Source organism: Rhinatrema bivittatum, chromosome 5, assembly GCF_901001135.1.
Source record: "Rhinatrema bivittatum chromosome 5, aRhiBiv1.1, whole genome shotgun sequence".
NCBI classification, from domain to species: Eukaryota; Metazoa; Chordata; class Amphibia; order Gymnophiona; family Rhinatrematidae; genus Rhinatrema; species Rhinatrema bivittatum.
Window position 1 is genome coordinate 245,016,785 of NC_042619.1, and position 12,247 is coordinate 245,029,031.

The 12,247-nt window shown below is 43.8% G+C and overlaps 1 protein-coding gene across 1 annotated transcript in view; it reads right to left on the reverse strand.

The window, feature by feature from the left end:
- Positions 1-12,247, reverse strand: part of DHRSX (dehydrogenase/reductase X-linked) — a 363,656-nt gene that overhangs the window by 331,287 nt on the left and 20,122 nt on the right. The window contains exon 3 of the mRNA XM_029603254.1: positions 7,861-7,929. Within this exon, the coding sequence (XP_029459114.1) occupies positions 7,861-7,929 (69 nt within the window). The remainder of the gene's footprint in view (positions 1-7,860; positions 7,930-12,247) is intronic.

The following is a 12,247-nucleotide window of genomic DNA, read 5'->3' on the forward strand; positions in this document are numbered from 1 at the left end:
ATTTTTATTTGAGCTCTTAGTTATATAATTTATTATTTTAACTTTAATGCATGTGATTATTTTATATGTATTCTTATTTTTTATACTACAAGTTTTAACATCTCTAATATTTCTATGAACTAATATTATTACAATGTATTTATTATTTAACTATATTTTCTTGTATTACTTTACTGACTTTTTGAACATTGTGTTCTTAATGACGGTATATAAAACCTGAAAAATAAACATACAAATAAATAATTAAATATTATGATGGAGTCCTTTAAAACTTGTATATAGGAGAAGGGATTTTCCAGGAAGAATTTCTTTATTTGCAATTGAGGCATTACTTTGTTTCCACTTTTGTGCAATCTGACATTCCTTATACTTTTGCACAATTTGATTTTTCCCTTCAAGTGATTTGTTATGAATCGCTGCCCGCGGGTCCTCCCGCGAGCAGACTTCATTCACCCGCGCTGCTTCATCTGTCCAACGCGGCTGGTGCCGCTGGAGTCGGGCCTTTAGCGCGGCCGAAGCCATGGACTGTAGTTCTTCCTGTAGCCCGGAGGCCGCCCGGACTCGTTCTCTTCACTGCGGCCGGAGCCGCGGACTTTCTGCCTCTCCATTGCGGCCAGAAGCCGCCGCCGACGTCACTTCATCTTCGCGGCGCGAAGGCTGCATCACCGGGCCGGAGTGGCGGCTGGAGCCGCCCCCGGGGATCCTGCAGCGGCTAGAGCCGCTGCCTATGTCGGGCCTGTTCCTCAGGCCCAGCCCTGCGTCTCTGGCTCTGTGTAGGCCGCTGTCCGCGGTCCTGCACAGCTTCCTGCTCTCTCTTAGGTGCTGGCGCGCGCCTCTCTCCAAGATTTAAAGGGCCAGGCACAGGAAGTGTGCTGGTCCCACCTAGAGAGTGGACTTCCTGTTCCAGCCCTATAAAAGGGCTGCTCCGTCATTCAGTCGTGGCCTTGCATCGGAGTTGCTTCACTCTGGAGGCTCCTGCCTGCCAGAGCTCCATCAGGTGTTCTTCATCTTCTCCATGGAGTTCTTGTTGTCACGTCACGCCATGTCAAGTTAAGTCTTCGTGCCTGAGGTCCTCGTCCAGGTGTCCTGGTGTTTCGTCTTGATTCTCCGCATCCTGTTGTTCCTGATTCCTCGATGTCCTGCCCTTTGCTGTTTCATCAATGCTCCTGAGCCTTCTGGTCCTGTAGGCCGGTAGTCCCTCGGATGACGTCTTTCCCGAGTGGGGACTAGCCTGCAGGTGGACGGATGTCCAGTGCTCCTGAGCCTTCATGTCCTGCCAGCCATTGGTGGAGCTTCGGATGACATCGGCTCTATCCTTGGAGTTCTGCTTCGACTGGATCCTTCCCTGCGCTCATCCTGTTCTCAGCGTGGTCCATGACCAGCCTCCTCGAGCCGTGTAGGGCGCGCAGTGGGACAGGGTGGTCTGCGACTCAGTTCCACAGGTGAACTGAGTAGGGCGCCCTGAGAGACAGTGCCAATGTCCTTCCACCCAGCTTCTCGTCTCGTCTGGACTTCGTCAAATTCCTTGTCTCGTCTTGGATGCCGTCACATCACTCTTGGTATCATGTCTTGTTCCTGATGTCGTCGCATCGACCCTGGTCCGGGATGCTGTCGCATCGACCATTGGTCCGTGATGTCTTCGCATCAGCCTTGGTGTCTTGTTTAGTGCCAGCCTTCGTCTCTGATTCCATCTGCATCAGCCTTGGCGTCAAGTCCTCGTCCGCGATGCCGTTGCATCGATCCTGTTGTCATGTCTTCGTGTCAAGGCCCGTCTGCCCTCGACCTAAGGCCAGGCCTGCTGCTCCATGCCGATCCAAGTAGCAGGTCCGAAAGGGCTCGGAATGGTCAGAGGACCATTCACATTCCAACATCATCATGTTGTTGGCCTTGGGAACTTGCAGGCCTGGCAGAGGGTAAGACCGTCAGCCATGCTGGAGCACGCCGTCAACCCTCGGTTCGGTCCTGGATCCATCTGGGGTCAGCCCGAGGCCCATGGGCTCACTAAAACACCCGAGTGTAACATGATTGACCAGGTCATAGTTTCAGAATCACAATTTTACAAGTTGTTAATCTCATTTTCTTATTTCTCTGTTATGAAAGTGCTTGCTGATATGTGGAAACAGAATTGCAAAGTACAATTCACAATCAAAGACATGGTGGTCTGTACACGACTCGTTAGAGCTATTTCTTTAAATGTAGATCTTCGTGAGCTTAAATATTGTATTCTCCACTGAAATATTGTTTCACTTGTCAGGGTGAAACAGTTGAAGATTGCCGAGTCTGATTCTTGTCTTAAATGCCATGCACAAGGTGCACTATATCATTGTTCATGGGCATTCCCATCAATTCAAACTTTTTTGAAAAATATTTTTAGTGACTTGGAGAAGATTACGGGCAAGAAAGTATTTTTTTCTGCTGAGTTTTGCCTATTATTGAATTTAGACAAACATATATTTATTGGGAAGTTTAATAAACTATTTTTGGGAAAATGTCTTGCTATTAGCCAAGAAATATATACTTTACAACTGGTTAAAGGATGTCCCTCTTTCTCTCTAGGACTAGAATGCTCGAATGACTGATATGGTTCACTTGGAATTTCGTGTTCCCTTAGCCAAAAGGTTGTGAGGTCCATATTCAGACACAGTCTGGCTAGCAAAGTTAGCCAGATAATCTTATCCAGCTAACTTTGGAGGTATATTCAGTAGAGAAACCACATTAGTAAATATAGCCGACTATCTTAAAGTTAGCCAGTTAACTATAGCCTCCTAACTTTAGGGTAGCCGGCTAAGTCATCCGGTTACGCCCTCGGAACGCCCCTCAGTTACCCCAGACCCTTTAAATCCCTACGAAATGAATTTTTTTTTTGTTTTTTTACAGTTATAGCTTCTCCATAGCAGAAGTAAAGTTATGTGGCAGAGGACCTGGGTGCGTGCCAGGGCTTGTAAGTATTTATATACACATGTAAACCGGCCTGATATGAAGCTTGTCATGAAGTTCGGTATAGAAAAATGTTAAATAAATAAATAAATAAATAAATAAATCTTTTGGCCATGCCTCACCCAGACCACACCCCTTTTTTGAAAGCAAGTGAGATTGCACGTATCGGGAGATACGCACGCATCTGGGCGGCTTTTAAAATTCAGTCAGCACGCACAAGCCCGACTTGTGTGGGCATCCCCCAGTGAATGCTGCGCTGGGCTTTTAAAATGTGCTAATGTTTCTACTCTAAGGAAAAAAATATTTTTTTAGGCAATATCACCTTATAATGGTGTGGTGGTGCCTTGTTGGGAGAGTAGTAATAGATAAAAGCAAAAGACCCTGTCTTTTCTTAATTCATAGTGGGTCACCATCAGAATCTGTTCTTCATTTTGACGAGTGATGAAAATTCTTGAAGAAAGCTATGACCTTGAAATACTGATTTGTTATCATCTGCCATCATAATTAAACACAGAAACTAATGATTTCTTGCTAAGAACTTTTCATATCCTTTCCCCGCAAAGCAGTGCTGCCATACGTATGTGGGGAATTTTTGGCCCAGGAGCTTTCTTCACTGCCTTTGGGTATCCAGCTGAATCAGAGCCTGACCACATTTGGCTACTGTGCCATACGTTTTCACTTACAGTTACCCAGACCTTCCCCATCTCATCTAGCTCTGCAATTGCAGTAAAAGACCAAATCACAGATCTCGATCTCTCTCTGGAATGTGTTTTATATATATACCCTAAGATTTATATGACAGCTGGAACCCCCCCCCACCTACCAAGGCTGTAACACTGCCTCTGCATCATCTACAACCCCCCCCATCAGCCTGAGGACTAAGAACCAAGTGCAGAAAGTGGATCAGGCTTCCTGCAGAGGGCTGGTCCCTTAGGTTTTCTTTATACTCCTAACAAACAGAGCCATCCCACAGTTCTTGACCTCTACAAACCACCCCCTTCATGTGCCGCATCAAGGGCCGCGTCTCTGACTCTGCCACAAAGAAGATCAGAGAAAAGGGACCACAGATGACATGCACTAAGATATATCAATACAGTGAATCATTCAAGCAACGAACCTGTGATTTTTAATTACTTCCCTAAGTGGGTGTTTGTAGTCTGTGCTGGCAGCAAAAGCACTCTTCCAATATAGAAAGCTGATAAGCAAAACACTGGGATGTTTCACTGCATCCTCGCTGAATTTATTAGTCACCTTAAACTTAATATATTTTGTAGCTTTCTTCTACAGTAATCAAGCAATCAAGGAAAGCAGGAATTTCTTGTAAGTCAAAGTGAAAGTTGTTATCTTTTCTGAAAATAAAAATATTATTGGTTTTTCTCTTTTATTTCTAGACCATTAAGAGGGCAGTTTTCAGAACTACGCAGTTAGGTGGAAAGTCGGCTGGCGCTTTTCCCGATGGATTTTGCAACAGCTCTGAGAGGGAAAGTATGCATGTCCTTTCCCTCTGAAAATTGCCCAGGGAAAATGTATGTGCAGAGATTTGCACCTGCATTTCTGCTGATACATTTTCCCTGAAAAATAATCTGCATGGTTTTAAAAATGACAAACCTATCCCCTCTCCTTTGATCCCATCTACTCTTCCCACAGGTAAAAAGCCTATGTGTTTTTGATCCCTGCATGTGCTTTTACCCATGTACAGGGCGGGCAATTTTCAAACAGGTAAATGTCCTTTGAAAATTGCCTCTACGAGCTGATTTTCAAAGCAACTTATATGCTCAGAAACCCTGCTTAATGCGGGTTGAGTGCCGCTTTGAAAATCTACCGGGGGGGGTTGTGCATGTAGAAGTACACGTGAAACACAATTTAGTGCATATTTTTACCCGCACTTGTGGTAGGTATTCCAGAGAGGTGAAAGCACTTATATGCATAAGAAAATAAGGAATGCCATGCTGACTCAGATCAAGGTCCATCGAGCACAGCATCCTGTCTCTGACAATGGCCAGTCCAGGTCACATGTATCTGGCAGATGCCATAAAGAGGATCTATTTCCTATTTCCAGGGCTAGCAATAACTTTCTTTAGTCCAGTGGTTCTCAACCTTTTTTCGGCCAGGACACACCTGACAGATGGTTCTCACATGCGTGACACACTGAACATGTGACCATCATGGGGCAAAATATAAATATACATTCTGCATCCTCAGGAACCCCGTCAACCCCCAAAAATGGGTGCAGAGCAGAACTAGGGCATTACCCGTACAGCTCACCATACAAAAAATGATATTCTGGATCTGATGACATCTCAGTAAAAGCAAAACAAACTCTCTTTACTGGCAAGCACAATACCCCTCCTTATGAAAAGACAGTAATTTACCACTACAAATATTTAACCGGGCCCTAAAAACTAATACACCTCCTATTAGGAAAACAGAGAAAGCCAAGCTGCTATAGATAGATATCCCTTAGAAATAATTGTAAAACTATACTAATAAATGTTATAAAACAGCTAATGAACAGAATAACATCAACAATTAAAAACTCATAAAAGTATTTAAATTTGTCCAAATATCAATAAAATATTTCAAAACAGTAGACACATCACATAATACCCAATAATTAAAATGGCAGTCAATCAAGAAAAATAAACTTTAAAAGCTGCCTTTACTTACCCTCTCCAGCAACTCTCCTACTCCTTTCCCTTGCAGGCCAATAGCACTCACCAGAAGCAGCAGTGCTGCTGAAGCTCTGTCCTCACAGTCCTCTTCCTTAGGGCCCACAACCAGTCACAACCAGTCTCTCTCTCACACAGACCAGTAACTTCCCTAACGAGTATGTCTTCCTCACACACACACCAGTCACCTCCCTGACCAGTCTCTGTCTCCCCCACACACACTAGTCACCTCCCTGACCAGTCTCTCTCACACACACACACACCAGTCACCTCCCTGACCAGTCTTTGTCTCTCTCACACAGACACCAGTCACCTCGCTGACCAGTCTCTGTCTCTCTCACACACACACACACGTCACTTCCCTGACCAGTCTGTCTCTCACACATACACCAGTCACCTCCCTGACCAGTCTTTGTCTCTCTCACACAGACACCAGTCACACACACACAGTCATCTTCCTGACCAGTCTGTCTCTCTCTCAAATACACACATACTCTGTCACTTACAACCACACACACACACTGCCACTCATGCACCCATTATACCACACACACACACAAGCTCTCACTCATGCACCCAAGCACCCATTCTTACACACACACACAAATCTGCCACTCACACACCCAGGCATGCATTCTACTACACATACACACACAAAGCTGCCACTCATGCATCCAGGCACCATTTCTACCACACACACAAGCTCACATGGAGCCTCTTCTCACTGTTTGGCCCAATAAGCCTGGCCTCCGCTTATGAGCCGCCGCTGACCTGACCTCCGGTGGCATGCAACGTCTCTCCAGCCTCCTCCGGCGGTGCGCAGGTTCTCTCCGCTCTTCGGCCCCACCAGCCTGGCCTCCGGCAGTTGTTCACAGGTCTCTCCACTCTTCAGCCGCCAGAAGTGGTGCGCAGCGTCTCGCCATTCTTCGGCCCCACCAGCGGCAGCACGCAGCATCTCACCATTCTTCGGCCCTGCCGGCGGCGGTGCACAGGTCTCTCCACTCTTCAGCCGCTGGCAGTGGCGCGCAGTGTCTCACCAATTTTCAGCCCCGCCAGCAGCAGCATGCAGTGTCTCACCATTCTTCGGCCCTGCCAGCAGCGGCGCATATGTCTCTCTACTTTTCAGCCACCAGCAGCAGCACACAGCGTCTCACCATTCTTCGGCCCCGCCGCCAGCGGCGCGCAGGTCTCTCTACTCTTCGGCCCTGCCGGCCTGGCCTCCAGCAGTGGCGTGCAACGTCTCTCCATTCTTCAGCCCCACCCCTAGGGAGAAGGGAAGCACAAGTGGGGCAGTGGAACACCTGGAGCCGCGACACACCTGCCGGTGCTTGACGACACATTGGTGAGTCGCGTCACACCGGTTGAGAACCGCTGCTTTAGTCTACTTGGCTAAAAATGTGTTATGAACTTTTCATCCAGGAACTTGTCTAAACCTCTTTTAAACTCTGGTATGCTAGTCACCTCGATCACATCCTCTGGCAACAGATTCCATAGCTTGATAGTGTGCTGAGTGGAAATGTACTTTCTTCAAATTTTCGAGAATATGCATGTAAATCTACATGCAGAAACTCAGACTTGCTCCGAGCAGACTGTAACTTTCTGCGTGTTAAGTCTGTGTGCAGCTCGGAACAACCTAGAATTTGGGCTAAAGTTTGCAGGATAAACAGTACCTGCAGATTTTAGCCCTATGCAAGCTGTTTGAAAATGACCCTCTAAATCATTAAATGTACTCCTTTCAGAATATATTTTATCTGAAAAAAAACATAATCTATCATCAGTCATATTAATCCTGGCATTCCATAGAGGTCGGTATTCAGTGGACTGGTAAGCAGAAAATGTACCCAGATGTTCAGTAGAACATACCTCGATAAATGTTCTCTTGTATATACCTGGATAAAGTTATCTAGATAATACTAGAACAGGTATTTTTTCAACCAGACTTACATGACTAACCTTAGCCAAGTAACCCTTAAGATCAGCACTCACCAGCTAAAATTTAAGCATGCTGCCAAACGCCCCCCTCGCCGCCTCTTTTTATCTGGTAACAAGTTATCCCAGGGCGCAGGAGGTGATTTTTTATTCTTGGTTTTTTGTCTTCCTAACACCAAAAGTTACCTGGACCAAGCCTCTTATTTGAATAACGACTGACAGGGTGAATCAGGGATACAGTTGCCAGAACACGGCACTCACGGAATGGTGACAGGTGATACAGTAAGAGTCATAAACCAAACAGCAGCACATTATAAACACTTACCTTTTTCATTCAGTGTTTCTCTCCTTATAGCTCTTACTGCTTTTTGGCCTTCGCTTTCATTGTTGCTGGCTGTAATAATTAAGAAATACATATTGATTTTTTTTTTTTTTTTTTTTTTTTTTAGAAGTATGGTATCAAACAGATAATTAGTGCCCATTTTTACCTGAACAGCAATGAAAAGTACATTTCCAGAAAAGAGGCAATAAGATGTTTAAGAAAGGGATTAGTGCCAACAGTACATGTAGATGGAATGGTAAGGAAGCAAGAAAGGTAACCATTTCTATCTGATTTATTTCACATTGATATTGCTATTCGTATTCTTAATATGTTATTGTCTCCTTAGTTTTGCATGGATCACAAGAGTAGTCATTTTCAGATGAAGAAAATGCAATATCCTGCACTAGGAGTATTAGGACAGCATCAAGCCCGGCATTGCAAGCTTTTAGAATTTTCATGGCCGTTTTGCTCAAGTTTGTGAAAGCCACTTCAGTAATTTGATTCTGGTTACATGATTCGATTGTTTAAAAATCAATTAAAAACAGGAACGTAATCTATGTTTCTTTTCTGAAAGGTTTCCTTTAGATCTATGGTACAAATCGCCAACATGCCTGGCGTTTAACGTTTTGTTTTTTTATTCTGAGAGGATTTCTTACCAGCACTACAGATGGAAGAAGGCTGCGTAATGCATTTCAGAATTCTTTGGCGTGCAGCACAAGCTGGCAAGTGTGCAGGTTAGAGAGAGACTTTGCAAAGTTGTTGCTGTTTTTTATTTTGTTAACTAAAATAAGAGCATAATAAGGGAGATTCTTGCAGCGGGGGGGGGGGGGGGGGGGGGGGGGGAGGGGTATAGAGGTGACAAAAAAGTACCAAAAACGCAACAGCTCATGAATATCTCAATAAAAAGAATGACATTTCCAAACCTTCTTCTTCTGTCCAAAATCATGAATATTATTTTAACAGGTACTTATGTAATATTAAGACAAGTAAGGTGTAGACTTGACAAGCACTGTGATTCCTAGAAGTGACAAATGTTAATGAAACCACATCTAAAAACAAACATTACTTATTGTGCATTTCCAGGAATGTCGCTAGAGGAAAGAGTACACCTGACCGAGTCCAGTCTTAAGTAATTTAAATTGGGTACATTAACCTGCCAAGTTTGTTAAACTATACAAAATGAGGTTGCAACCAGACATCCAGGCTCCTCTTTATTTCAGTTCATTTAACGGATACGGACTTTGAAAATGGATGTGTCGCCATTGCGCCTGGAAACTGTGAATCAACCCTCTCTCCTCACCCGCCCCAAAAATTCGTCTCTGTAGAATCTATAAATTCATATTCCAAGGCCCACAATCAAGTCTTTGTCACATGGTAAAGATGTTTACATGCGCCTACAGTATTACATCACCTCTTACTGTAGACATTATTACATTTTCTAAGAACAACTACCGGTAGCTATCAGGTTCAGGATCTGAAAAGCACCCCATAAGGGCCGTTTGCTTATTTTCAGTATTAAAGTCTATCCACATTAATTCTTTGCAGTGTTGGCTTTCACATACTAGCACAAATAAGAAACTTATTACATGCAAAGTAATTGCTTGCTATCTGCTAAAAATGGTCCAGCATTTCTCTATATGATTTCCAATAACATTTTACATAAAAATAAAGTCAGACAAATCAATTGTAGAGGATAACTTTTTGTTAGACTAATTTAACACATTTGTGATTAGCTTTCAAGAGATATGCTCTCTGGATCAAGTCAGTGCAAAAAAAGCTATCCCCCCACAACTTATTTTATCATTTTTATTTCAGAATATCCAAGTGGACTATGATGGCAGCCACACTACTTCAATTAACAGTGTTTTAAAAAGCTGATGGTGATAACTACCAGGATTATAAAAATGAACATGCCAAAGCCATGGCAATTTTCATGCTGCCGGAGGCTTATGAAAAGGATCAAGCAAAGATTTTTTTTCAGGAAGCAGGGAGTGGGGGAGGGGGAAAGGGGAGGGAGAGGTGTTCAGAGTGGGCTATAAAAGCCACCATATTCTTCAAGCTGTTCAAAATACATAGAAAAATGAATTCCATGCTACATATTACATAATGGAGCCAATATAGGCTTTTATGTGAAGAATATATTCTCACACCCAAAATGGGTAAATTATGGGTAAATTTTAAAAGCCTTATGCATGCCAAAGCCAGGAGATATGCAGGGAAGTCGGGTCAGCATACACTGCGCAGATTTTAAAAAGTGCACACATACACACATATCTCCTGGTATGAGCACAAGTTTTGCTGAAAAAAGGGGTGGTGAGTGAGCGTGGTCTGGGTGGGGCATGGACACGCCTGGATTTATGAATGAAACCAGCGCATAAATACTTGCGCACATAAGCACGTGCCGGGATCCTTACCACGTAACTTTACTTCTGCTATGGATGGCGTGTAAGTCCTAAAACAAAAAATACTAGGCTAGTCAGTGGGGTTTTAAGGGTAGGGGCTAACAGGGTGAAAAGAAGACTAATTAACTAGGGGGGTTAGGAAGTCCTATCCTTTACCTGGGCAAACTGGGAATGAACTGGATAAACTGGTATTGTGTCGGCACGTGTGTCTACTAAAGTCCCCACATTTACGCAATAGAAACGGCATTTGCATGCCATTGCGCACATCCATATAAAATTGTGCACACACGTGCGCATGTATGCATATACGCGCATATGTTATAAAATGGCCGTGTCCATTGATGCGAGCTGGCTTATGCGCCGTCATGTGCACCTGCGTGCCAGTATCAAAGTTATTTTGTAGTTTTTTAGCAATCTCACAGCTCCTGCATCTAACAAAGCTCCATTCAGTGCCATTGTGATTTCTATTTCATACAGGAACACCGGTATATAAAAAATCTAAAAATAAATAAATAAATTTGCCATTTATAGATAATTTTTGTAAAATTTTTGTACAGTACTGTATTGTTTATTGTTGATTTGAACATATTGTAAAACAGAAGGTTTGATTTCCAAAGCAAATTATACATAAAATCCTGTTTTATATGCAAAATTGGTGCTTTGATAATCAATAGGGATGTGCACAACAAAAAATGTAATTTAGTTTTTTTATAATTGTTTCATTTGGGGTATTTTCTTTTTTTATGTTTCCCTTTTTTTTTCAGTTTGGTTTTGGTTTCTGAAAATAGTACATGCTATTTGCAAATAGCGTGCACTATTGGAAAATAGTGCGCTCTGTTTGCTAAATGGCAGCCTCTGTCCCACCCCCATGCCGCACCTGGAGGCAACCAATGCCCCATAAAAATATTTTGTCAAATAAACCCCTGGTCACAGGCCCCACCCCATCCCACCCACCAGCCCTTCCCTTTGTTAAAAAAGAGACCCCCAGGAGCTGGCACCTCCACTGGCCCACCCGCCTGACTCCTCTGGACTCAAATTCTCCCTGGTGGTCTAGTGGGGGCACAGGAGCAACCCCTCTGCTCCCGGAGTCAGTGGCCATCATTTTGAAAAATGGCGTCAGCCGACCTTTGTCCTACCATGTGACAAGGGCTACCCAATAACACTGGTAGCCCTTGCCACATAATAGAAGTAACAGGAGGCCGGCACCATCTTGAAAAATAGCAGCCACCAGATCCAGGAGCAGACAGGTTGCTCCCAGGGCCCGACTAGACCAACAGGGAGAATTTGATGAGTCCAGAGGGAGGGGACCTGGGAGGATGGTCTAGGGTGGGCCATTGGGGTCTGCTTCCAGGATGGTATTTTATTACAAAGAAAAGGGCTATGGGATGGGGGTGGGGCCTGTAACCCGGGGTTTAATATACAAAATATTTCTTTTTGGGCGGGAAACGGCCACCTCTGGGATAGCAGTGAGAGGTGGGAGAGGGGTTCTCCAGAGACCCCCAGGTTCCAGTTTTTGTTTTGTGTATCTGTGCTCACTGGTGCAAATAGTGCACAAAAAATGATGGCAAAACCCACAAAATTTCATTTTTTCTACTGTTTCATTTCAAAAATGAACTGAAACAACATAGACAATGTTTTTGGTATTGTCTATGTCATTTCAAACAAATGCACATTCCTAAAACAATTAGGGGGTTGTGCTTGTAAAAATATGTGTGAAACCCCATTTCACATGTACCTTTACCCACACTAGCAAGAGGCTTCTCTGTCGACAAGAAGGTCTGAATTAGTCATGACGTGTTCATGACTTCATCTGATGGCACTGAATGGACCCATCTCTCTAACTCAGAAATTTTACTACTGAGCATATGCAGACGTTTTCTCATACACGCTGCCTCGTGAGACCCTCAGTCTATTTTTGTCCGAGCTCCCAAATGGACGTGTACCCTCTTTATTCACTTCTTTATTTTTTTTTTTTTTATTTATTTATT